The sequence below is a fragment of the Excalfactoria chinensis genome, chromosome 19 (genome assembly GCF_039878825.1).
Source record: "Excalfactoria chinensis isolate bCotChi1 chromosome 19, bCotChi1.hap2, whole genome shotgun sequence".
Classification (NCBI taxonomy): domain Eukaryota; kingdom Metazoa; phylum Chordata; class Aves; order Galliformes; family Phasianidae; genus Excalfactoria; species Excalfactoria chinensis.
Genome location: NC_092843.1, coordinates 5,945,123 through 5,970,868, shown reverse-complemented (window position 1 = coordinate 5,970,868; position 25,746 = coordinate 5,945,123). Strand labels below are relative to the sequence as shown.

Sequence of the window (25,746 nt, the reverse complement as noted above, 5' to 3'; positions counted from 1 at the left end):
GATTTAGTGGGAAGGGATTATTTTAAGGTTGGGTGGGGTCAGATGCCCATTACAACCCAGGGCAAACATAAAAAAGCACCTTTCATCTCCACTGGCTTTTCTTTTAGTACTCTGTATTCATCCTCTCTAAAAGAAAATGAGATAATATGTAAATCTCTGTCATTTAAGGGCTGCAAGCCTGAGAGATCCTCAAGATACTGGAAGGAAGAAGAGAGTAGAGGAAAGTGGAGCCAGGGCACGAAGCAGTGGAGCAGATGGCTGTGCTGGAAGTTCAGAAGGTCCTCTTCATCTGTAAAGCTGCTGGATGCTGTACTGGACAGTGTCTCATTTATTATGTTCTTAGCACTGAATTTGTCAAGCACGCACAGTGTAGTGTTTTGCTTTTCCTCATTTTTTCCATCTGGGTGTTGCTTTTAGCCCATGATTTTGAAAGAGAGGAAGCTGCTGCAGGCTTGAGCTCTGCAGAGATGCTTAGAAACTTTTGTTTTTTACATCAGTTTAGACTGACAGTGCTCTGGAATGCTTGCAGAAATGTACATATGTCTGGTTGGGAGAGTGCAGCTTCCTCTTCTGACCTCTCCAGAGCACTGAAGGACAGTTCACAGTACTGCACCTGTGTCCCATTTAGTCCTCAGCTTGCCTGGTTTAGGCATCTAAAGGCTTCACATTGTAAGCACTTTGGTCTGGTAGCACCCTCATTTGGTGTGTACCTGTGTGGCATGTGCTAATGCCATCAGATCCCTAAAGCAGCTGCCTCTCAGTCTAGTCCCTCCAGGCTTTCCTCTAATAGAAACTGGAAGCAGGGAGGGAGGACATGAGCTGAAATGGAAGAGCTTCCTCTATTGCCTGTGTCAGAGGTGAAGTCATTTTACACGGTTGGCAGCTAAGGAATCATTCTGCAAGCAGGTTTCTGATTGCAGGTGAAACTTAATGGGCCTAACCAAAGGAATCTGCAGTGCTGATGAAACCGGGGCTTTCTCTCTGAAGTGGTGTGACTGTGTGCGCTTGTGGTTTATGTAAATGTGCTTGTAAAATTTTATTGTCTCTTTTAATTGTTTAAGGCAAGCACTCTGAAGATCAGAGATTCCGCTTACGGGAACACGAGTCTTCAGCTTCTCCATTCAGGTGAGCAAACTCTGTAACTTCAATTGGGCTTTACACAGAAATTTGTGTCCTCTGGCCCTCTGAGATTCATTCTTGTTTTCCATGCCCAGGAGGGGCAATATGAAATCCCACTCTCTTCCATGCTTGGTCTGATACAAGGGAAAAAAAGCCCAGAGTTGTGTAACTTTCCTTAGCAGCGCCTTCCTTTTGTTCCTACAGGGTAATTATTTTGGATCAGAACGGTTCTCCTATGTGATTAGAATGGACAGTGAATACATCTTACTACATCACTGCTGGTACAGTATTCAGCCTGCGAACTGCAGCCCTTTTTTGGTCACGAAGACTTTTAATGCTCAGACTTGTTTTATCTACAGCAGCAAGTACTGAAAAAAATCGTAGTGCTTTATTTTATAGTGCAGTTTATACTGGTTTTTGCCACTGTTTTATATCAGTTACGTTGCAAAGGTGATCTGTTTCCTGAACAGAGCAGCCTAGCAAACCGGCTGTTTGTTTTTCTGTATGCACACTTTCATAAGCAAAATACTTTGTTCGCTCTTTTGCATTACACAGTTTTCAGTGTTACAGACAAAATGACTGTAATTCTGTAACTGCTGTTACTGCTCAGACTCATCTAATTTTTCCTTGCTGGAGTGTGGAGTGCTGTGTTGCAGCCCACGTGGTGTATGTTTTTCCTTGCTCATTAAATTTAACAAGGGTAATTTCTTGTTTTCTCTTCTCTTAGTGCTTTTGTGATCTAGCGTTGAACCGATTTGACTGATAAAGGGAATTAATTGCTGTGCAGAAAGTTAATGAGAAAAAAGCAGTGTTCTTTCAGAGATGCATTATATGATACTTTCCCTGTCAGCATTCAACAAGAAGATAGAAAAGTTAGCATTACTAGATAGCTGTTGTTTAATTAAACCTCGCTTCTTTGCTCCAAAAAGGGTCCCTAGGAAGTAACTGACTTTTGGATCAGGCTTTTGCTGGGCACAGCGAGGTCATGTTTAACCGATTAACACTGTCCGGGTGCAGAACATGTAAGGATTGCCCTTATCTCTATTGAACACAGTGTGATTCTATGGGCATTCTTACAGTGTTGTGTACCATTTATTTCTCTTTCCTCCTTGATCAAGGATGGAAATTTTGCCTATCTGTTACTGTCAGTTAATTTGGTTTAATGATACTAATAAAAATCTCTACGTTTAATGTGCCGCCATGTGATTATTCTTCTGTTTTTTGCTTGTAGTTTCCTCCACATTTAGGGGGTTCTGCATCCCTGCTGCAGGCAGATGAACCTCATACTCTTGGTACACAAACTGCTGCAACAAGACCTTGCTCTGCACAGGCAGGGGGCTGTGGGGGGTCCTGTGTGGCAGCAAAGGACACATGGTAGTGACAAATGCATGCAGAAGTTCAATCACAGGTTTGCTGTGTGATCCTGTTGTTACCCATAGCTGAGAAGTGCCCGAGGACAGTTATCTCTTGCTTTGGACAATGTTTATGCACTGTCTTTTGTGTATGAATTAAAGAAAAAGCAGCTAAAACTTGCTGGTCTGCAGCGGAGTGAGGCAAGCACGTGTGAGTTCTAATGCACGTCATTAAGAACACTTTGGTTTGCAACATGTGAGATTTTCCTTGGCTCCTTGGATTCTTTTTTCCCCCCCCCTGCTTTATCTATCAGACCAAATGGTGAGCAGACTGTGAACCATTTTCCTATCTTTTTTTAATCTTAATGTGGAGAATTTTTATTTCTGTTGCTAGAGAACCTTTCTAGCAGTCCATAGCCTGTCTGCTCTCCTTATCAAGGCTGGAACACAGCAGTTGGAGATTTCAGTTGTTAAGCTGCTTGTACTTTTCCAGAATTAAGTTTAGCATGAATGTAAATCATCCTAATAACATAAAGCACGGACACAAAAGCTGTAATTAACAGGAAGCATAAAACAAGGACCAACGAAAGGCAGCAGAAAAGATCAGAGGCGGCCCCATCTAATGCTGCTTTTCAGCTTCCCTGAGAATGGGAGGCCAATTAATTAAATTAAAACAGGATACTGAGCTGTTCTGATTCTCTCTGAGGCTCCAGAGGGGAGGTTTCCCAGGGGGAAGCTGGGACAGGGGGATGGGAACTGGGTGAGGGTGGGTGCCCTGTCTCCCTGCTGATGTGGCTTTAGAGGCCCTTGCAGAGCCCTGCAGGGAGTTCATGGAGTGAAGGCATGCAAGGACAGAAGCAGGTGCTTGTTCCATAAGCAGCAGCCGTGTCCTCAGTTCCTGTGTACCTGTCACCATGTTGGACTTGGTTTTTTTCCTAGGTGTGGTTTTGTTGGTTGGTTGTGGTTTTGTTTTGAAGCTGAAACTCAGGGAAGAAAAACCTCTGTACCCAAAATCTCATCACAGTCTGTGCTGGACCACCTTGCTGGGAGATCAGTGAGCTTTCCACACTGCCTTAAATATAAATACCTTTGTATCTAACTTGTCTTGCCATGTTGATCTTTCCCTTTGTGAGTGTCTGTGGCACCTGCTATGAGAGCAGTCACGCCAGCTGCAGTAGCTGGAGGTAAAACATTTTCTATGGGACCCTCTTCCAGCTGGTAAAGCAGATGAAGGTGAGCTATTAAGTTTTTGTTACTGTTTATTAATGCAGTCTACCCCTAAACATACCTGATTGACTCTTGTACTGTGACCTAAGGCTTCATAGCAAGCTCAGACAAAACAAATATAGAACTCAATCTATAGAGGGACAGCAAATGTGTGTCTTGTTGCTATGTAATGCTTTGCAGGTGCCAGATAAAGCCAGACTGCACAAAGCCAAGCTTGTGATTTGTTGCATGGAGGAAAAGCAGCTGCGGTTTTTGTCTTCCTGATGTGCTGAGGTGAGGAGCTGGAGGAGAGGGGTGAAATAAAGGCTTGTGCTTCACCCTGTGCCAGGGGCTCTTCTGACACAAGAAGGCAATGTTGTGCTTTTCTGGGCTGCTGGGTCCCCATGAGGCACTGCTCCCCAGCCCTGCGTTGTGCCCACGTTGGTGAGGTTGTGCAGGACATGCTGTGCTGAAGCAAAGGTTTCTGCAGGCAGGAGTGGGTTGCGGTCACACGGGATGTGCTGGCATCACCTTGTTCCTCAGCCCTCCTGCAGTGACACCTGCGTGGGACCCGGCTGTCCCTGGGGAGGCTTTTCCTGTCCGCTGGGGCTGGTAACCACAGCACAGCATTTCCAGCAGGCAGCTCTGGAACTGGGTAGGGAAGGGAGGGTTGGGTGTCAGGATGGGATCTGGCCTCAGCCTATCGTGTTTTGTGTTTGTTGGGGACTCATTTGGGATTAATTGCAGACACTTAGCAGTTTATTGATGTTAGAAGTGATGTTCTGCATGTTCAGGGAGCAGTTTGTGGTCTAAAGCAAAATTGCTTGATCCCATAAAATTGCAGAAGCAGAAAATGAGCTGATGTTTGGGTTAGGAGGCACAATCCTGTCCCATTTTATTCCAAATAGGCTGAACCTGTCCGTGCTTCCAGATAGGGTGGGAAGTTCCTGCTCATTTTATGAGACCATTGAGGAGCTCCGGTGAAGCTGATTTTGTCAGGTAAAGGCTTTCTCACCTGCTTGTTCATGAAGACGTAGATGATGGGGTTGTACACGGTGGCTGTCTTGGAGAAATAGGAGGGCAAGGAGGCGAGGACCGGCTGGATGACGATGCCCTTATGGGTGGCCACCACCAAGGCAAACGTGCTGTAGGGCAGCCAGCAGAGCAGGAAGGCCATCACCATCACTACCACCATCCGTGTCACCTCCCGCTCCGCCTGCTGCGTGGTGTCAGCTTCCTTCTGCTGTGCTGCAGCCTGCAGGGAGGTGGGGATGTTGGAGAGGAGCTGCCGGTCTGCAGAGAACCCACAGAAATAGAACTGCAAGCTCCAGTGAGATGGGGATCCTGGGTTGTGTTGTATCAAGAGAGAACCCAAAGCACCTCATCATGTAATGTTTATTTGGGCACTGCCTGGGAAGGGGGTGTGAACCCTGGCTAAAGAAGCCCCAGAGCTGCCCTGCACAGCAGCACGTACCGCCCGCAGGGTCACCAGCAGGTTTGTGTAGGAGAAGAGGATGAGGCCGAGCGGCAGGACGAAGCAGGTGACAAACAGAGACAGGATGTAGCTGTTGTTGTTGCTGCCACCCGTGTACCAGTTAGGCCCGCACGATGTCCTCAACCCTGGAACAAACCAGATTTGACACTAACAAACCGCAGTGAAAAAGCCCCAAAGCACCGCTCAGTTCTCCAAACCATCTCCATACATGAGCTGCTGTGTGCTCTCCAACCCCTTCCCTGCTTGCAGACAGCTGCGATGGATGCCATGCAGTGCTGGTGCCACCCGATGCCCACCTCCTACCTTCAGGCACGTAGCTGCTCCAGCCCAGCAGTGGTGGGGTGCTCCAGAGCAGTGCCCAGCCCCACGTGAAGGTGCAGCCGCTCACCGCATGCCGGCGTTGGAAACGGAAATCTCCCAGGGGTCTGCAGACCACAATGTAACGCTCCAGGGCCAGGATGGCCAGCGACCACAGCCCCACAATGCCTGGGGGAGAGGAGGAGGGGTTGTGGTCCAGCAGCAGACTTTGTGCTGGGGTGGGTGGCAGGGAGCTCCTGGAGGAGAAACTGCTGTGACTGTGTGTCAGATTTTTCCTATGGAAGGGATCGCTGTGAGGCACTGCAAGATGAAAGCTGGCAATGTGATGGCTGTGAAGCATCGTGATGGCAGCCAGGCTTAGCTTGGGACCATTCAGAGGTTGTGCAGCACTGGAACAGCACTGGAACGCTCAGTATCACAGCCATGGTTCCAGTCCTTGTTTCAGCCTGGCACCAATTAACACCAGCCCAACACAGCCCAGATGTTGGCTTATGGCCCCCTGAGCTGCAGCCCTTTGTGTGAGGGTGCTGAGGGGATGTTGGCTGCCCAGAGAAGCTGAGGATGCCCCCCTAGAGATGTTCAAGGATGTTGGATGGGCTGCATCCCCCAGAACTCTGCAGTCCTCAGCCCAGCCCAACACTGCTGTACCAACCCAGCCCAGGCTTTGAGCTCCATGTCCTTACCTGTCATGGAGACCATGAAACCCTCCAGCTCACACATCCTCCTGCCAAACACGAAGAAGCCGTTGATGTTGTTGGAGAGGCTGACGGAGCTGCCGCACAGCGTCACCAGCAGGTCAGCCACGGCCAGGTTCACCAGGATGTAATTCAATGGGGAGCGGAGCTTCTTGTAGCGGATGGACACCACGATGACCAACCCGTTCATCACCGAGGCACAGGCGACCACTGTGCCCATCAGCACGGCCACCCCCACGTAAGTGCTCTGTGGGGCCAGGTAGGGCCACTGGGGGCCATCAAAAGGCCCTGGGGTCCCATTGGGAGGTGCCTGGGAGCTGTTGGAGGACATTGATGCTCCTGAAGCACTGTGCCTCTGGAGCCCAACAGATGACTCTCCCCAAAGGCTGCCTCTTTATAAAGCCCCAGAGAGGAGCTTTGTGTTGAAACACCTTAAGCTTTTTCTTTTTAATCCGAATAGCTCACCCTCCTTTTGTGTTTTTTTGTTTGTTTGTTTTATAATCAGCTCTTTATTCCAGAGGGGATAAAAGGGTGACTTAAGCCAAAAACCTGCTGCCTGCCTTCTGCCTCATCTAATCGAGTAAATAGGTTTGGTTACGTGAGCACTGCTGTGACAACACAGCCCGGTGCTGTAGGCACAGGGTGTGGGGTGATGGTCCAGAGCCCACAGCTGGGGCTGCCTGTAAAGCCATGCAATGAACACGCTGTATACTGTTGATATAGCCACGCTGTGTTTGATATAGAGTACAAATAGATAGCATATATATATATATATATATATGCTACAAATACATAAAGTCATATATTTATAGCTCTATATATACAGTGTGGACAAGGCTGGGGTGATATGTCTGCACCTTCACAACATCTGCAATGGAACAATTCATGCAGAACGTGGCCTGAACGCAGCACAGGGCATTGCAAGCCTCATCCCCAATGGCCTTCTGCTCATGCAGAGCCTCTGAGCAATGCAACCTTAATGGGAGCTCAGAGATTTGTTATCTAACCCTCCCTTGCCTAATCCCTCACCCTGTAAGTCCCCTCTGGGGATCTGCAGCAGAAAGGAGCGGGCAGTGCAGAATGATCCCCATGAACGGGTTTAGAAGCATTAGGTGACATGGCCAAAGCGAGACTCGTAAGCTGCACCTCTTTTGTTTTCTTTTTTCCCCCTTTTTATTTTGGGTTCTCGTTATAAATATTAACAAATCTGACAAAAAGTACACAGAGAGATAATACTGAAATACAAAATTCCTTTAGGATGCAGGTAAGGACGATTTCTGCAGCCTTCACATGGTAGCAAAACATCGGTATCAAACATGTCACAAGGCGGGCGCGACGACCACCGCTCTGCATGCAGCTGGGATGCACGGACAGTCCGCTTAGAAAAGGCTTAAGTACAAAGTGAGGAACCCCACGTGCCACAGCAGGATGTGCTCCATCCCATCACTTCTTGACAGACACTTTGCATGAGCTCCTGCACCCCAAAATCAGCCCCGGGCAGCACGGGGCCAGAGCAGCAGGAGCATCCCTATGGGCACACTGCTGGCATCCCAGTAAAATCCATGCATATCTGTTAGAATGCATTACAAATATGAAGTTATTATAAAAGACCCTATGAACGTTTTTCTCCCTCCACCCCCCCCCAATATCAAACATGGTGTAACGCTATCGGAACTTGGAAAAGTCAACAGAGGTTTGCAGAGATCTGATTGCTTTCAGAAAGGAAGTCGTCGACACCCACGCGCACACGGCTACACGGATCTGAAGCTGTAGGGAAGAGATGGAGACCGGACGGGGCAGCAGCTCTTCAGTGGTTTAAAGGCTTCTGATATTCCTGGCAAGGTGCAGCATTTGGCAGAGTTCTCACCCGCCGGTGCCTCATTGGGTTCTGTGTGCTGGGAGGCTCCGGGGAAGGGGTTGGAGGGGAGAGCAGAAGGGAGCAGGAGAGGTCCCTGCTTTATTCCTCGTGGCAGATCACAGGGAGGCCGAGCTGCGTTGTCAGAGAGGATGAACACAAATTGTCTGGAAGAAAAGCAAACAGCCTTCCCATGTCAGCAGAGAACACAATCGTTCCAACGGAGGAGCATTAAATGCATAAAAGACTGTTTAGGCCCAAACCACAAAGACTGACAAACCACCAGGGACAGGGCACAGCGGCCTCAATAAAACAGTCCCATGTTTTAGTGACGCCTTTTGCTCGCAGTAGATACACAAACGAAGACTGGATGCATTCATTTTTGCCACTGAATTGCAAGGCAGCGAGAAGGTCAGTCAGTACAGCGACGAGTTTGGGAGAGGAGTCAGACCTGTGTGCATGCAGGTGTGTGCTGAGTGCGTGTGTGTGTGCAAGCACGAGGTTGTGCATGTGTGTGTGCGCATGCGTGTGCATGCCTGTGGGTGCGTGTAAGGTGCACAGAGGTGTTCTGGAAAAGCTGTAGGGGTTGGGACCCACCGAGCAGAGCGTGTTTGCCTCCACCTTGCTCCCTGGGAAGCGCTCCCTTCTCCGGCACAGAGCTGTGCCCTGCAGCCCTGCGAGCCCCAGCAGTGCGGGGTGCTCAGTCACTGAGGACGGCCCCCGGCAGCTCGTTTGTCAGCGTGTGCCAGCGCTCGATTTTCTTGTCCTTGTTCTTCAGGCAGTCAAACCAGTGCTTCAGCCGCTCGCCTTTGGCGTTGATCCCCAGCACGACTCCACCTTGAGAGAGACAGGAAGAAGAGGTGGGTGTATGACAGGACGCGTTGGGGCACAGCAGGACGCAGCCGTGCCAGCCCTCCCCAGGGTGCCACTCGCAGCTCCCATTTGCAGTTGTAGCATTAGAGGTATCGGGCTCCTGTTAGCAACACATCACCGCAGCTGCTAACAGCATCGCTTCGGTGGTACTTTAAAGCCCAGACATCCAACAGAGACAAATGAAATCTCCCTGTTCAATTGGATTTTTTTCTTTATTTTTTTTCTTTTTCCAGGAAAAATAATCTGGAAACGAGGAGGGGGGGATGAGCTGCTGCTGCCTGCTCGGGTCGGGGAGAGGAGGCTCAGGTGCACAAGAGGAGGAAAGCAGAGCAGAAACGCAGCAGGAAGGCATGTGGGGATGGAGCACAAAGCGGGAGGATGGAGAAGGGCAGCAGGTGAAAAAGGAGAAGGCATATGAGATGGAGATTAAAAAAAATGAGTGTGAGAAAAGCAAAAGGTAGTGGGAAAAGGAGAGGAACCTCAGATGGAGAAAGGCAAGAGGAAGAATGGAAAGCGTGAAAGAAACAGCTGGGACAGAGGGAAGGTGGTGAGACAGGATGGGAGGTACCAGGGGTTGAAGTGGAGAGCAGCACGGCACAGGGGCAGCAGGAGCACAAAGAGAAGGAAAAGGGAGGTGTCAGGTGAGGGGTAAGAGTTGGGACAGCTTCTCCATCGGGAGAAAAGCCAGGGGAGAAAGGAGTGAAAAACAAGGAATGTTTGTTCCATGGCAGCTGTAAGACATTTGGTGCTCCAAGGGGCCACGCTCACCTATGAAGTCATTTGATTTCCCGATGTCGTAGTCCCACACTGTGACTTCCAAGGTCTTTTTGGCCAGGTCGCCGTGCTTTATCTCATAGCAGAACTCCTGCAGGGAGACCAGGATTGCTCAGTGTAAACCCACACAGAGCCCAGTGCCCACGGAGCTCATCTCCATCCCTTCCCACAGCGACAGAGTTGGTTTATTTTTCCCTTTCACTCACAGCCCTGAGAAAAGCCCATTGGGAGAGAACCGCAGACCCACCTCGTTAAATTCGGGGTTCAGTGTCTTCTTCTTCACTGCCGTCTTATGCTTTGACTTCTTGTCCTCATCTGGTTTCAAATAACTGCAAGGAAATGGCTCACCACATCAGCACGAGCCGCGGGCCAGCAGGCAGCAGGAGCATCCTCCCCATCGCTGTGCCCCGGCTCTGTTCCCATGCTAGCACCACTTTCCACTTCATGCTCATCATTAAAAATTAGGGCTTGCACTGAGGAACATGGCTTGTCTGTCTGCTCAGCTTCCAGCCCTGCAGACACGATGTACTGCCTGCAATGCGCACGGCAGCGTCCAAAATGCCACAAAAAATGAGGACTCATTCTTTTGCTTTAGGGACGGAGCTGCTCCTACGAGCATTCAGAAAAGAAGGGGTGGGTTTTTATATAAATGTCTCCACTCCTGAGCAGCAATTAAGGAATCTGGAAGCGTTCTGCCAACAAACTCCATCACTGCACTCCCACAGGCTGCATTTTATCTCGGTAGCATCATCCCAACAAACACCATCCCTGTAAGCGCTGAATTTGGGGTCAGAGCACAGGGGACGGGGCTGAGGGATGGGTGTGAGTTACATCCCTTAATGAGATCACTTAATTTCCACTCTGTGGAGTGGCAGGGTGGGGTTGCACTGCCAGCATCACTCACGTCTTGACGTAGGGGTCGGAGTATCCGTTGGCATCCATGGCAGCCAGGTGGGCGCAGCGGATGATGCCCACCAGCAGGCCCTGCTTCTGCGAGCTGTACTTGAGGGAGATGAGGATCCGGCCACGCTCCTCCAGTGATTTGTCCTCTGTTTTGTCTATCTGGGGAGGGAATGCGCCCAGTCTGGGGCTGCTCGCCCTCTCCATGCATGTGCCCCAAGATCAAAACCAGCCCCAGAGCTGTTTGAAATGCGCTTTTGGTGTCACGCAGCCCCATGGGGACATCAATGTGACCTCCACCCCCACCCCCCGCCCACTCACCGGCAGCTGCTTCTCCAGGCAGATACTGAAGTTTTTGGTCTGGTTGGGCTTCAGCTTCTTCAGCGGGATCCGCGTCTCCCCGATGAACTCGTTGTGGCGGAACTTGTCCTCATCGCAGACAGAGATCCTGGGAGGAGCACAGGGCAGCATGAGCGGGGCACAGCTAACTCTGTGTCCCTGCTGCTGGGGGCATCACTGGGGGGTCCCTCTGCCTCCTCTCCCACCAGTGTTTCCCTTCTCTTCCAGTCTCTCCTTTTCCCCCTTTATAGATGTTCCTACAAGCTTCCCATCCTTTCACTGCCTGTTTACCTCTCTGTCAGACATTCCCCTTGCTGCCCATCTCTCACCTCTGCCAGCAGGACTGCTCTTGGCCTTAACAGCTTTTGATAAATGGGATCTATTTGGGTGAGGGAAACTTAATTACAGATAAATAGTGCCCTTCAATCCCACATTGGCAGAACGAATGGCACACTGTAGTTTGTCCATAGGTGGAGGAGCTCTCCATGGGAGTTTTATCCATGGATGAATGATCTCTCCATCGGTGGTTCATCAATGGGTAGTTTATCCATGAGTGGTTTCTCCATGGTTGGTTTCTTCAGGGTTGATTTACCCATGGATGGTTTCTCCATGCAAGGTTGACGTGTGGGCTGTTTATCCGTGGGTGGTTCATCCACTGGCAGTTTGATCACCAGAGGACAAGGACCTGGAGAGGTGCTGCGAGGGATGGCTCAGCAGTGCTGCACAAGGAGCACCAGGGGAGTGGGCGGAGGGAGAGGGGTTGGGGAGAAAGGCCAAGGGCTTTTACCACGGGGAAAGCACTCTCCAGAAAACCATTGCCAAATGCAGCGTTACTATAGATACTCATGGAGAAAAACACCCCACCGCAACAGCCGAATCCTCAAAGAGAATCTGAAATGCAGGCACGCTATTTCTTATTCCATATCCTCCTCTCTTTCTTTCAGAGGCACAAACCAGCAGAGGAGCAGCAGTAACTCCAGACAAGAGGCAATCACCTGTGTGTGTGGGGAGGGAGCACTGAGCGCGGAGCCAGCTCTGCTCTGTGATCCTGTGATTCTTACACCAAGCCAACGCAGATTTTACCTTCTGACAATGTGAGTAACACGTTTCCCTGCCCACACCCTCCTGACTGCCTCCCCAAAGCACCCAAAGGAACCAGGGCAGCCTACAGCTCTGCCAGCCCCAGCCCTGGTTCTTCTCTATTGAACCATGTTGGGCTGGTGGTGCCTTGCCCCATCAGTGCTGAAACGTGAGTCAGATTTGTGCAGCTCCCAGCCCAGCCCTGCCCTTGGAAATGGGCATAATGCAATTACACCAGCTTGAATTTCATTACAAGGAATCGTTGTGATGGAATTCGTATGCCCTGGGTTAGAAAATCAGCTCTATGACAAACAGCGAATCCAGCAGCCGCCCTCACTCCCTGCGTGAGCCCTTGAACGGGAACATCACCCCCTCACGCCTCTCCCTTCAGCATAACCCCCTTCCTCGTGCTCTGACACCTCCCAGCGGGGGCTCCGGGCTGTGGGAGCACTGTGATGGGGCATTGGATGCCCACGAGCATCCCCGCTCGCTGCCCTCCCACTGCTCCAGCCCTGACTCACTGCAGCTCCGGCCGCCCCACTGCTGACTCACGGCATCATCCTGCATAAGGACCAGCTCTGGCCTTATTGCTGGTGCAGAAAGAGGAAGATGAGATCCTCACTGACCTCATAGAATCATAGAATGATTATGTGATATATATGATTCTATGATTCTATGATTCTTTGAGGTCAGTGAGGATCTCATCTGGGGCCCCCCACCCTTTTCTGCGTGCACAGAGCAGGCAGCGGATGCCGGAGATGCTGCGCCTATCTCTAAGATCCCGTGCGGTCCCTATAGCAACTTGGCTGGCTCTCAGCAGATGTACAGGACGTGGATGATGCCTACATGTCATAAGGAACATGGGAAGAAACAGCAACCCGGGACTGCCCAGCTCTCCATGGAACAAAGTGAGGTTTCATTGCTGGGCTCCATCCCAACAGCTCTGCATCTGAGCACACAAACCACAGCAGTGCAATTCCCACACAGCTTCAGCTCAGAGCAGCCCGGGACCCCACGGCCCAGGGAGCTGTGCTGCGTCTCTCGGACCTGATCAAGTACTATTTTCTGAATAATATATGTAATGAGTCATGATGTTTGTCAAACACATGATTAAACAAAGAATTCCTGGCATTCGCGGGCACGCTGAGTAGCACATGAATAATGCATTGCTCTGCCAATATATCTAGATATGAATAATCAGATCCTGTCCCCGGCCAGCTCCGGTATTTATTACCAATGCGATCTATTTACTGCCTATTACATGGGATTATTTAAATGCAGACGATCACATTCTGCCCACATTGATGCCCCTATTGGTTTCCCACACCCACAGCCCCACTGCCCCCTGCATGCTCCCCCCCGGCCACTGGACATGGGGGCTTCGCTCGATGAATGGATGAGACCTTTGAAGATCCTCCCACCTGCTGCATTTCCTGAAACCCGAAGGATGGAGGAGTTTGAGGGGGCTGCTTCATTAACAAAATGCTGCTTGCTCATCACTCGTATATCCCTGCTGCCCCGCGGGGCCACGTTTGGTGCTGGGCTCCCAGCCAGGAGCAGCCCATCTGGGCAGGGAACATTGAGAATCCCTTTCCAGCCCTGGAGCCCCGCGCTCCCCAGGCAGCTGGGAGGCAAAGACTGAGGTGCTTTGATCCACACTGTTGTTTTTCCATGGAAGGGATTCCACAATCACAGCTCTGCCCCTCTGCAGCCCCAGCATCAATGTGCCCAGAGCCCATTGGTCCCATCCCATCAGTGCTGCCACCCAGACACATCTGCCTCCATATCCATTGCAGTGTGCACCTTCTGCCTGACTGAACATCTCCTCCTCCAAAAAGCAGGAAATCCCAGAGAGGAGTTACACCAAAAGCTGCACTTTCTACCTCATGCCTGGTTTGTAAGGAGCTGCGCCTCATCTAAACGTGCCTCTGGATAAAGAAAATCTCCTTCACCAATACCTTCTGCTGTGAAGGTGGAGAAGAAGAAACAGGAAGATGGGAAACGGCTCATGGGGAGATGAAGAGCACTCCAATTTTGGGTGCTGGTTCCTCCATGCAAGATTAAGAACGGAGCCACGGGAGACCAAAGCTTTGTTTCAGCAGAGGAGCAGCCCCAGCCAGGGCATCTCTTCTACCCTAATGCTGTTCTTCTCCAGAGCCACTTCCAGGCAAAGCAAAAGCTCCACTCCATCTCTCCATTCTCCTGGCATAAAAACCATCCCAGGGTGCAGCTGTGACCACAGGAGGCTGCAGGAAGGGACATCACAGCACCGAGCACAGCATCCCTGCATCAGCCATGCAGGGAGCAGGCACTGCAATGTGCAGGTGGGGGCTTTGAGCTCCCTGCTGCATTTCAGCACATATCTCAGCAAACATCTCCCCCGAACCGATTTCCACACCTAAAAGAGGCTACAAACTTCAAAGCCCGCAGTGAGAAAAAAATAAATAAATAAAAAAGTCCCTATTGCTAATAATAATAAACCAGAGGCTTTCCAGCCCGGCGAGCCTGCGGCACTTTCAGCATGACTAATATTTTCCATGTGAAATAATAACCCGCGGCGCTGAATTCCTCATCTGCACACACACACTGTGACAACAGGTGGGCTCTGCTCGCCCAACGGGGCTGCGCTGCGGGCACAGGGGAAACCAGCAGCTCCAGGGGCAGCTTTGGAGCAGCAAGGCTGGGTTTTGGCTGTGGGATGGATCCGCGATGGGATGGGGCTGGGATATGACAGCCTGTCTGCACACAGATCCCCATCTCCCAGCTGACATGGGGATGCTCTCCCAGCGCTGCGATGCTGAGCATGCAGGGACCAAACCTCAACCACAGATGATGAGAAATACATCCAAACGCGCGTCTCTTATCGCAGCAATTCACTGCTCCCTCCCAAAAGATGGGGCAGGAGGAACCCATGGCTCTAAGGGGGAATGATACAGGTGTGGTACAGGGAGAGGTGCCGGGGGTCCCCAAGGCCCTACCGCAGCGTCTTGCGGATCATGTCCTCGTCGGTGATGCCGTAGTAGGTGAGTGTCTCATTCCAGGTGGGGTTCAGAGTGTTGCGCAGCGTTTTGGTCCGCAGCTTATTTGCCTGGAAAAGCCATGGAGGTGAGTGGGAGCTGGGCAGACCCTCGGGGAGTCCCCCCATCCCCTCCCGAAGCACCCAGCCTTGCATTGCCCCTGCTGGAGCCCAGCAGCAGAGCTTTGGCAGAGGCAGCGGGAGCTGAGATTGCATTTATACAGCAGGAGCGAGAGGGGGGTGGGAAAAAAAAAACCCACCACATCTTTTCAGGTTCATTAAAAACGACCAATTTGCGGTTCTGGCTGGTACTTTGCATTCCCACTTCCAGCACAGCTCCCAGCCCTGGCTGACTCAAAATAAGAACTGTAAATAACTTCCTTCTAATGCGTTCTGTTAGCGGGGGGAACGCTTCCCAGCACTGCAGCTCTGCAGGCGCAGCCACAAGCATGGGACCCCCACTTTGGGGGCGGGGGAGAGGAAAACAGACCCCGAGCCTTCACCCTGGAGTGGAGGGACGATAGAGGGGCACGGCTCCACTCTGCTGTGTGCTCCTTCTCCCCTCTGCATGGCCCCAGTGCTGCCCAGCCCCCCTAAGCTGTGTGCCTACAAGAAGGGGCGCAATGGAAGCGCCGACAGCTCTCCTGTTTCCTGCGGAACCCAGAATGTGGTTAAAAACTCCCTCTGCTGCCCTGAACGTTATGAATTAATTCTGCTAAACCGTAACGAGTAAACACACCTCCTCCCAAAAGGTCTTTCCTTTGGTGGTAAACTGAGAGCGTAATTAATATTCATCACACATACATCTAGCATTTAAATTCCGCATCCCCATCAGTTACACCACGCTCTCACTACACATCAATATCTTTAATTACTCTTCTCTCCAGCAAGTGCTGAACTTTGGGAGATGGAAATATTTCCCTTACGAGTGATACCACGCGTTGTTATGATCGGAGGGGCTCGACATGCAAAAGAAGAAAGAAGAAACCAAAGCAAAGCAGGGCCGGTTTGCTCCCAGCTCCCAGCGGGGAAACCCTCACTGCTCCAGAGGGGAAAGTGATGGGAAGGGAGGGAGAAATGAGTGCATCTCACCTTGCTGGCCCCAGGAAGCAAGTGCAGCTTGACATAGGGGTCAGCCAAACCGTTGTGATCCATTGGCTTCAGGCCCTGGGAGGGGGAGAGTGATGAGCAGGGTTAGAGCAGCTAACAATCCCCAGTTCTGTTTGTGGCTGTGCTGCTGCTCCCTGCCCTCACCAGAGTCGCACAGCCATGGCACGGTCACCGGGCTGTGCTCACAGTGCCAACTGGTGATGGGTTTTGTGTGTGGCTTCCATGGGGCTGAAAGTGATGTCAGGGTGATGCCCCAAACTTGCACAAAGCCACTTCCACAGGGAAGGGAAGCAATGCAGGAGCACAACAAACAGAGCTTCGGCTCCCAGGTGGGAATCAGCCACAGAAAAGCCCCCAGGCTGTGTGGGAGCCATGCAGGGCTATTCCCTGCCTGCAGCTGGCAGAGCTGTGCCCCTACAGCCATGTGGGATGAGAGCACAAGCAGGGGCTGCTTTGGGGTGGGTCGAAGCAAGGAGATGGGTAAAAGGCTGCATGATCCAGGTGCACGGGACAGCACTTCCAGCCCTATCTGGGCCCCATCCACAACCTGCTGAGCCTGAGGCCTCAGGGACATGTGCTGACCTCAGGGAGGGCTCTGCCCTGCAGCCAAACAGTGCCCAGCAAAGAGGATTTGGCTTCTCACCCAGAGCCAGCAGGATAAAAATATCAGCAGCGAATGTAGGCTGCATGGCTCTGCCTCGACAGCACCACAGCTCGGGTCACCTCCCCAGCACTGCCATGGGGAGCGCAGGGAGAACAGAGCTCCGTGGGCACTCATGGCACATGGGGATGGCCCCAACGTGGGCTCAGCACCTAATTTAGGGCCGAGTGCTCATTCACAGCAGAGAGAAGTGGGTGCTGCCTGTTGGCTCCGTGCCCCACCTGCCCGGATGCTGCATGGCAAATGAAATCATAAAGCGAGCAAGCGAATTCCCATGAAAATGGATGGAGAGAGAGAGGCAGCTCCGTAATTCACCCATCCATTCAGTGCAATTAAATTACCTTCTGAGGAGGCTATTAAAGGCTTTTTTTAACAGATGTGCTATAGAGGATGGGGTGACAGGAGCCTGCAAAATGGGTCCCAATGCTATATCCAGCTCTGTGAGAGGTTGGGAGTAACATGAGGACCCCAGGGGTGACAATGCCATCATCCTCACTGCATGGAAGGCCATAAAACTGCTCTGAAAGAGCTGAGGGATTATCAGTAGGATTTAATGGCAAGGCAGGCATCCCTGTGCCCTGTTAGGGAAACTGAGGCACAAAGAGCCCCATCAGGGCAACCCCTGTAAGGATGAGCCCTGAGCTCCTGCACAGCACAGCACAGTTGATGTCTGCAGAGCAGAAAAGGGGCATTGGGCCACAGCTGGTTGGGTTTAACCCAGGTTGGTGCCTTCGAGAGCTCACAAATCCCCTCACAGCAATAACGGGACGCAGGAGGAACACCGGCTGATGTGAAACTGCTGGGAATTAAACTAGAGAAGCAGGAGGATCAAAAGGAAGAGAGAAGAGTGTCAGGGGGGTGGTGGTCTACAGGAGGAAGATAAATGCTGGAGCAGCACAGCATAGCCCAGCCCAGGGCAATGCATGTCCCAGCACCACCCTACAGCTCTGCAGCTCCTGCCCAGCGCCGCCCGCCGGGGTCCTGGCCCTTACCTTTTTGTAGTCAAGTTTTGGCAGCTTTCCCCAGGCGAGAGATGAAATGAGAGCGAGCAGATGGCGATGTAAATAAAAGAGAAAAATGGGAGAATGAGAGCAGAATGGAAATGAACAGGACTGCAACGCTTGAATGTCAGCGTGGCGGGGGGTGTCCCACCCCATGAGTGGGGTGATGCCATGAGCAGGGTCAGCTCCTGGGCACACAGAGGGAAGCTCAGGGCACGCAAGGGGATCCTGACCCAGCAGCCCCAGCCCTTCCCAACACTGGGGAAGGGGCCCCTCCAGACCCCAGGGTTGGGTGAAGGCCAGGAGCTCAGCAGTGCTCCGATGCTCCTCCGTGCACTCATAGGCACAGCCAGCTCCTCTGCTGGATGCTCTGCTCCGAAACGTGCCAAAAAAACACCCCAAACCCCAACCCAAAAAACACCGAAACCAAAAAACAACCCACACCAAACCAAAAAAAAAAGAAAGAAAAAACACAAAACACCCAACCTCTAATTGCTTCAATCACGCAGACGGCAAAGGAGCTGAGGCAGAGCACTTTGTGGCAGTGATTAGCAGCATTTAAAAGACCCATTTATAAACTGACAGCCGGTCACAGCGTTAAGTCAATAACAACATCGGGTTGGACGCTTTGCTAAAAAAGACATAAATAGCTGCTGCAGCCAGCGAGGCGTTGGGATGGGGCTGGGATGGAGGGGGTGCGAGCATGGGATGGAGCTGGAGGAGATGTGGGCATGGGATGGAACTGGGGCTGGAGGGGATGTGGGCATGGGGAAGGGCCACATGCTTTCAGCGTGGCTCTGATGGCCCCATAATGCCCACCACAGCACTGCTCCTCACTCACCCGGTGCCGAGACGTACCTTGGCCTTGTTGATGGTGCAGTGCAGGGCGTTGTTCTCTTGGTCATAGAGCAAGCTGAAATCCAGTGTCCCCAGAGCAGCTGTGAGAGAGACATGGGGTGTTATTCACCAGAGAGGTCCAGTAAGACCTGGCTTCTCACCCAACAAGTGCAAAAGGAGTGGATGAAAGTGTTGGAAGAATGCAGAGCATCATCCAGTGAGCTCTGGGACAAAGCAGAGGGGTTATTGGGGGGCTGTTCTCCATTCCTGGGAAGATTTGGGCAGTGTGGCCAAGTCACCATGGGGACACACACTCAACACATCCCACAGTGCTGCTGCCGTGACCTTCATACGTATTTGCATGCTGACACCTTTAAATAAATGAGCTGCCAGTGGGATCTGCTCTCGGTTCCAAACTGTACATTAAGCCCAGAGAGAATGGAAATACTTTTATGATTAAGATGAAGAAACTTTCAAATAGGGCGGTGTTCCCTTATAGCATTGGCAACCTGGCTGCAGCAGAGTGTGGGTCCAAGGGAAGGGGGCAGGAGGGCAATGAGTGGACCTCAGCAGCAGGATTTAAATGGATTTGAGAACTGATTTGTACTGAGCAAGTCGCACCAGTGGAAGCAATGAAAAAACCACGGCAACCTTCCTCCTTCCAACCCCCGAAAGCAAACAAACAACGACCAAAAAACCAGAGCAATTTTGCTTAACACCAAGGCAGGGCTCACTGCCCAGGAGGTAAATTGCACAAAGAGTGTGGCAGGAAATTGGGGGTTTTCTTCCCATTGCAAAGGCTCCGCAGAGCAGCTCTGTGGGGGTGGTGGCCACGCAGGGGACCGAAAGCACTGTGCTGCAATTTCACAGCCATCTTCCAGCCCAGCCCCGTGCGAGCTACAGGTTTGCTTGCTAGCAAACAGAAATCACAGCTCATGAGCAAATATTTTTCCTTCAGAGGATAGCAAATATTCAGAGGGGTTTCTGCCAGAGTAATGCACCTCCTTTGCTCTGGAGTAATTTCATGGCACGTTAGCTGCCAGTTCAGGTAAGTCATAAATCAGTGGGGTTTGCTCACAGGGCTCGGGAAGATGGCAGCGATGCAGGGTGAGGCTGAACCCACGACAACTCCTGAGTCCCCCATGGGTTCAGTCCAAGAGATGCTTCCACCCAAACCATCGAATCATCACTACCCAAATCATGCAAACTATTGGTATCCAAATCATCGCCACCCGAACCATCGCCACCCGAACCAACAAGACAACAAACCCCACAAGCCATCACCATCCCAACCACCCAATCTATCTGAACCACCCAAAACATCGCCACCAAAACCACGGGCTTATGCCAAAGCCAAACTTTACAAACCCAGCCTTTTGTTTATGGAAGATGAACCCTCCACTCTCACAGCCCTCTCCATCCCCACCTGCCCTTCACCCAACCCCAGCACACACTGTTACTGATCACAGAAAGAGGCTGCAGCTCGGATGGCTGGATTTGGTAACTGATAAAACAAATCAAAGGCTTGGGATGGAAACTGGGTTTGGTTGGGAAATCCCATCGGAGCTCCTGTCCCCTCAGTGCAGCAACCTGCCCCAGGGCTGCAGCCATGCAGTGCTGCAACAGCTGCACGCTTGTGGCTTCACGCTGCAGGATGAGCATTGGTGGTACAGGAGCAAATGAGTTTTGATTCCCAAGAAACTGAGCTGTCTTTTATTGCTTTCGCTGCTGTTATTGTGGTTATTGCTTTCCCCCTCCCAGCCATCCTCGCAGCTGAGATGGAAGTGGATTGTGCTTTTAATTAGGGGAGCAAGTGCCTAAAAAAGAAAAGGGCAGCAATTAGACAAGAAACACTGTTACCAGACATATTTAACTCTGCTGGGCTATTCTGAATGCTGCCCTCTAATCACACAGACTGCAAATAATACAAAAAAAGAAGTAAATAAATGCCTTTGTCAGGCATTAGAATGGCAGCTTAGCGCTCACCAGACAGCAGGCAGGAGGTATCGTTATTATTACGATTATTCTGCTCCGGTGATAAAACAACCATTAGGAGCTGTGAACTCATTAGCAGGTTCCGACCCTCCTTCCCTGCCACGAAGTGGGAGAGATGGATGGGAAGGTGCCACCAACGGCGCTAGAAAGAGAATCAAATCTGACTTGTGTGGAATGTGGCATCTTCCACCACGGACCTTTGGGTGCAGGTGACCCCAGAGCAGCACAGAAACTTGGGCACAGCTCACAGAGGAGGGCAGTGATGACATTTTCCCTTCCAAAACTGAGGACCTTTCTGCACCGCCGCTGTCATTAGAAAGCCCAGCAAAGCGGCGCGCTGTGAAAAAGTGCAAAAACCCACTACAGGACTAATTAAAGAGAAGTCCAAAGGCCTTAAGTCCCTCTGCTTATCAGCACTGGTGCTCCCAAGATAATCTGCTCATGGATTTTGTGCCAGGGAGATCAGAGCGGAGCGGTAAAGAGACGGCAGGGGATTGTCTGGATTAGGGCTCCCTTACAGAAGGCGCAGGTTCAGTAACCTTCAAACTGGGTATTTTTTAATGTGTTATAAAAGATCAGTCCCCATTCTTCCATTGCTTTCATTTCCTTCCGCGACGGAGATCGCTTTAAAGGTCCTGAAAGGCAGTGAGTGATTCTGTGCGCTTCCAGCCCCATGCAAAATGTCAGCAAATGACTCCACAGGAAGAACAGAAAGGATCTGTGCCATTTCCAAGCTGGGCAGCCGTGGATCACCATGGCCAGCGGGTTCTGAGAGCCCCTGGGTTCACCCCTGCACAACAGCCCACTTGATGGGGTGTTTTTTCCCCCCCCCCATATTGACAGCAATTGATATTTCTTCATCCCTGACACACTCTGGCACAGGGAGCTGCTCCTTCCTGGAGCTGTTTGATGGATGCTCATCAGCCCCTCTGTCTTCTCCAGGAGGAGTGTTCAGAGGAACACTTATCTGCTCAGAACAGTTCAGAGATGCAATTATGTTTTACAGCACTAAATGGTCCCTGATGTCAGCAGCAATTAGACTTTCAGCAGTTTCAATTTGGAGATGGCCTTCAAATCTCTCCCTCTCTCTCCCTTTAATGAAATACAGTATTGCAATTAATAACACCTCCCCCCAAAAAAAAACCATAAATAAATTGCTCTCAGAGTTAAATACAGAGATGAAAGATGCGGGAAGCCCCTACTGCTGGCACCAGCCCTCCCTGGAGGATGGATGCTGACCAGAACCCCATTTGTCCCCATGCTGAGGATGCCACCAACACAGCGCATGTGCCATCAGCATCAGCAGAACCACGGTGTGATTTGGGCTGAGCCGGGTGAGGGTTGGTTCAGTTTGCTGAGCAAAAGCCCAGCACTTCTTTTGCCCTTCTCCAGATTGAAAAGATGATGCAAAGGTTATAAATACACGAAGGAGTTGTGATCAGAAGTAAATATCCCCATGCCCACAATGCGCGTCTCCCTTCCATGCATCCCCTGCTCCCCCTGTCTGCTGGGCGCCCCACAACACCGTCATTATCCTGCCTGTCCTTAAACAGCCAGTAATTAATATCCACGTTATCACTTTGCCTCCCTAATTATAACTTCGTGCTAAAGAAGAGCCTTCCTAAATAAAGCCAGTGCCCCGATCCCAGACATGAGCTGCAAACTGAGACCCCTTGCTTCCATGGGGTGGGAGCCATGGCTGGCAGCTGGTGGATGGGCAAAGGGATGGAGAGGGACAGTGGCCATGGACTGGAGCTGTGGAGGTTACACCAGGCAGGAACATGTGTAGGGAAACCTGGATAAATGCTGTATCTCCCCAGCCAGAGGCAGCTTGAATCCTCCCAGCGCTGTGGCTTCTGTGCTCAGGAAGGGACACCCGTGAGGAGATGGGACAAACCCCACACCTCTGTGGGGCCGCATTGGGAGGGAGCATCTCTATGGAGTGATGCAGGGAGCATCCCTTGGGATGATGTCTGGAGCATCCCTAAAGAATGACACACGGCGCATCCCAGCCTGGCTGCACCAAAGCAAAGGCCAAGGTGGAGATGGGAGCACTCAAGAAACCCATAGAGGTGTCACCTGGGCACTGCAGTGGACCGTCCATGGGTGCCGTCCCAGCCCCAGCACTGCCATCTCCACACACCCATCAGGGATGGGGGCCATGCCACTGCCACCAGCCTGCCATGCACACTGGGATGGGCTCCCAGGGAATGCGCAGTGCAGGTGACTAATGCAGCCCTGAATCACCCACTGAGGATGTGGGGGACTGCAAGACACTCCCCAGCCCAGCTGAGCACAAATCCCCACCCAGCTCCCTGGTGGTGAAACAGGGCCAGCAAACCCTCGTCTGGCTTTGTGGATGGCTGCTGACCCCAGAGGAGGGATAGGCTCACCCCATGCTTTTGTGTCCCAACAGCAGCCGGGGTCACCCCGTTATGTGCCTCAGCTGAGAGCCTGGATGCCAAGAGAGGACCCAGCACATCTGGCCAAGGAGCCCGGCAGTGTGGCTGACACCTGTTACACTGCAGGGAACGCTGCTCCCAGTGCCAGCACCCCGCACACAGCTCTCAGCTTCTCAGCACCACCAGCGCATGGATGGCAGCACCCATGGGTGCTGGTGGAAGAGACGTGGCCCTGAGCACACCAGCTCCTGCACACACCTCTGCCCTACAGCCCGGCTGTCTCCATTCCTATTGCCAGCACAAGCCAAGGCGATCTCATAATTAGAGCAGCAAATAACCCAAATCCGGTTAAAGTCGCTGCTAACTGCCTGGCTGGGACAAAGGTGGCTTAGTGGGGAATGGCTCCCTGGGCACACAGCTGCTCTCCTCCTCCTCTTCCTCCTCACAGGGTGACACGACCCCAGTGCTGGGCTGGGAAGGAGGCAGTGCCTGTGTGGGGCTCACACCCGCAGCCCGGCATCCCCCAGCTGCAGGCAGTGCAGGGCACAGCAGCTCACTGTCTGGGGCAGTGCTCAGGACCCAACTGGCTGCCAACCAGCACCAGGACCGATGCCCAGGTGGGGCTGGAACATTTGGCACAGGAAAAGCCAGTGCCTGCCTGGCGTGGGGCCGTAAACAGCTCTGCTCGTTGGGAGCTCAGCCTGCCCCTTCCCTCTGGATGGGCACACGGCACCGTTCAGCAGCATCGCCTGCTTTACCCATCACCTCCGGGCTGCAAACTTTGTGCTCAGCCCCGGGCAGGATCTGGCTTCTAAGGGCTGAGTGGAGACATGAATCTGAGCTGGAGGGCAGTGATGCTACCCCAACCGGCACGGCTGGAAGAGCCAGACAGCAGCTGCTCTGCAGCCTGCAAGCTGCACCGAGCTGGGTGGGAAGGACATTTTGGGTGGGGAGGGGTTAAACCGAGCTGCAAATACCTGCATCTGCTGAAGCCGGGCTTGGAAGCCCCCAGCCCCTGTGGTGCAGCACTGTGTGAGGGATGTGTGAGGGTGAGGAATGGTGAGCAGAGTTTGCAGAGGTTGATGTCAGAGATTTCCAGTGGGTGCCATTCCAAGCCGGGCAATGCCCATTAGTGGCTGAGCACCCCTCAGGGATGAAACGAAGAGTCCAAGCCCAACCAGGAGCCACCGGGGAGGGCAAGGAGCCGAGCGGGGCTGAGGCAGGGAAGCGGCCACACCGGCAAATGCAGCAACTGGTGGCTCTCGAGAGACTTCCCCAGTTTGGGTCCAGAGCCCAGCCTGGCTGCGGCAGGGATGCTCCCAGGGCTGCCCCCCACCCCCAAGGGGCAGCACCACGGTGACAGCACAGGGTTTGTCACCGCGGCAGTGCAATGCCATGACAGGCAGTCGGCACCCAGGAAGGGCAGAGAGATGGGGACCAACCCACAAACCCGCACCCCGCAAACTCCCCGCACCAACTTGGCTACTCACTGCAGTCGTCGGACTCGTAGCCCTCCGGGTCCACCGCCTCCTCGGCTGGGGGGCACTTGGCTGGCGGCGGGGCGGGCGTTGTGCCGTACGCCCCAAAGAGCTGGTCCACATCCTCGTCATCCTCACGGGGCGTCTCGGTGGGGCCGACCGAGGGCTGACTGACCGCAGGACGCAACGGACCGCTGCGGCCGACGGCAGCGGGGAGCCCGCGGGGGAAGCGGGGGAAGTAGTCGGAGATCTGCTTGATGGGTTTGATGGGGCCGGGGCAGACGTCGATAGCCATGTGCTCCTGGATACTTATGGTCGTTTTCTCTCCTTTTCGGAGTGTCATGCATGCGGCTGTCCCGGCGTCCCCGGAGAAGCGAGGAGGCCACGACGGTGGTGGCGGTGGGCACGGGCTCCGCCGGGCTCCTACGTGCTTCTCGTGCCCTCAGCCTCGGCCGCCGCACGCATGCTGCTGCCTCTCGCCCTGGCGCTCGCACAGCCCCGATCCTGCCAGCTCTGCCTGCGAAGGAGTGAGCGAGACGGAGCGACGGCTGGGAGGCAGGGGGTGGGCTCTGGGTGATGTCACCAGCTAGCAACAAAGCGGCACCGGCAGCGGAGGAATGAGGGGCTGTGGCCGGACCCGGACGCTGGGGTGGGCATCTGGTCACTGCCCCTTCTCCAGCACGGCCCCGGGGGGCTGAGAGCCCTCAAGGACTCCCCTGACTCCCGGTTGCAGCACTCGCCGTTCCCCGGGCCCCTCGGAGAAGGAAGGTCACGGAGCACCACAAGGAGCCACGGCCCCGCTGTGCTGCATCCCCACGGCTGTGGGCTGGGGATGGAGCTCACCCGGCTTCAGGGGACCGCACTGTTCCACGGCAGTGCCCAGGAGGTGCTGTGCCATGTGCTGAGCGCTCAGCCCTGTCTGTGCCCCCTGCAGCAATGCCTGCACCAGGGGCTGGAGCAACACGTGGTGCTTGGATGCTCGTGGCACAGAGCAAGGTAGAGGGAGAAGCATTGTGGTGTGATGTCCCCATGCTCCCTGGGCAGGAATAGGGATGGAGACAGGAACAGGGACAGGCTGCCCAGTGAGGCAGCAGCAGGATTGCACTGCAGCATGCTGCCCAAGCTGCCTCCAACTGGTGCTTCCAGCTCAACTCCTGCACTCCATCGAAACATCCATGTGATGCCAGGAGTGGATTTTTGAGCAAGGGAAGAGAACAGCTATGAGAGCGTGGCACACAAA

The 25,746-nt window shown here is 52.8% G+C and overlaps 3 protein-coding genes across 4 annotated transcripts in view; 1 reads left to right on the top strand and 2 right to left on the bottom strand.

Annotated features, from left to right (window-relative positions):
• Window positions 1-1,723, top strand: part of TEX14 (testis expressed 14, intercellular bridge forming factor) — a 28,730-nt gene extending 27,007 nt beyond the window's left edge. Inside the window, exons 27-29 of the mRNA XM_072353371.1 lie at window positions 169-278; window positions 1,062-1,125; window positions 1,324-1,723. Coding sequence (XP_072209472.1) covers window positions 169-278; window positions 1,062-1,125; window positions 1,324-1,360 — 211 coding nt within the window. The 3' untranslated portion in view covers window positions 1,361-1,723. The remainder of the gene's footprint in view (window positions 1-168; window positions 279-1,061; window positions 1,126-1,323) is intronic.
• A 2,461-nt stretch (window positions 1,724-4,184) lies between these two features.
• LOC140260765 (pinopsin) lies at window positions 4,185-6,516 on the bottom strand. Its single transcript, XM_072353424.1, has 5 exons — window positions 6,174-6,516; window positions 5,476-5,658; window positions 5,152-5,297; window positions 4,693-4,932; window positions 4,185-4,328 (listed from the first exon to the last, which is right to left on the bottom strand). Exons 1-5 carry the CDS (start codon window positions 6,514-6,516, stop codon window positions 4,185-4,187), a joined length of 1,056 nt encoding a protein of 351 aa, XP_072209525.1.
• Window positions 6,517-7,344: 828 nt separating this feature from the next.
• On the bottom strand, window positions 7,345-25,063 carry DOC2B (double C2 domain beta). Of its 2 annotated transcripts, XR_011905592.1 has the most exons (10): window positions 24,519-25,063; window positions 18,653-18,732; window positions 16,115-16,189; window positions 14,985-15,094; window positions 10,909-11,035; window positions 10,592-10,749; window positions 9,935-10,016; window positions 9,682-9,778; window positions 8,638-8,877; window positions 7,345-8,207 (listed from the first exon to the last, which is right to left on the bottom strand). XR_011905592.1 is itself a non-coding variant. In XM_072353182.1 (9 exons), exons 1-9 carry the CDS (start codon window positions 24,847-24,849, stop codon window positions 8,741-8,743), a joined length of 1,197 nt encoding a protein of 398 aa, XP_072209283.1. In that variant the 5' UTR covers window positions 24,850-25,063; the 3' UTR covers window positions 7,345-8,740. The 2 variants fall into 2 exon arrangements, 1 of the variants encoding a protein (XP_072209283.1); XM_072353182.1 differs by having other exon boundaries at window positions 7,345-8,877.
• Between the last annotated feature and the right edge of the window lie 683 nt (window positions 25,064-25,746).

Bases quoted from the DNA above. Each gene is read 5' to 3' on its own strand.
- LOC140260765 (XM_072353424.1), bottom strand. From the start codon at position 6,516: ATGTCCTCCAACAGCTCCCAGGCACCTCCCAATGGGACCCCAGGGCCT. The intron at 5,298-5,475 runs GTAGGAGGTGGG...GGTTTGTTCCAG, and splicing joins GAGCAGCTACGTGCCTGAAG to GGTTGAGGACATCGTGCGGG. The intron at 4,933-5,151 runs GTACGTGCTGCT...ACCTCCCTGCAG, and splicing joins TGCTGGTGACCCTGCGGGCG to GCTGCAGCACAGCAGAAGGA.
- DOC2B (XM_072353182.1), bottom strand. From the start codon at position 24,849: ATGACACTCCGAAAAGGAGAGAAAACGACCATAAGTATCCAGGAGCAC. The intron at 15,095-16,114 runs GTGAGATGCACT...TGGCTTTTCCAG, and splicing joins TGCTTCCTGGGGCCAGCAAG to GCAAATAAGCTGCGGACCAA. The intron at 10,017-10,591 runs GTGAGTGATGCT...ATTTCCTTGCAG, and splicing joins TCCGACCCCTACGTCAAGAC to TTATTTGAAACCAGATGAGG.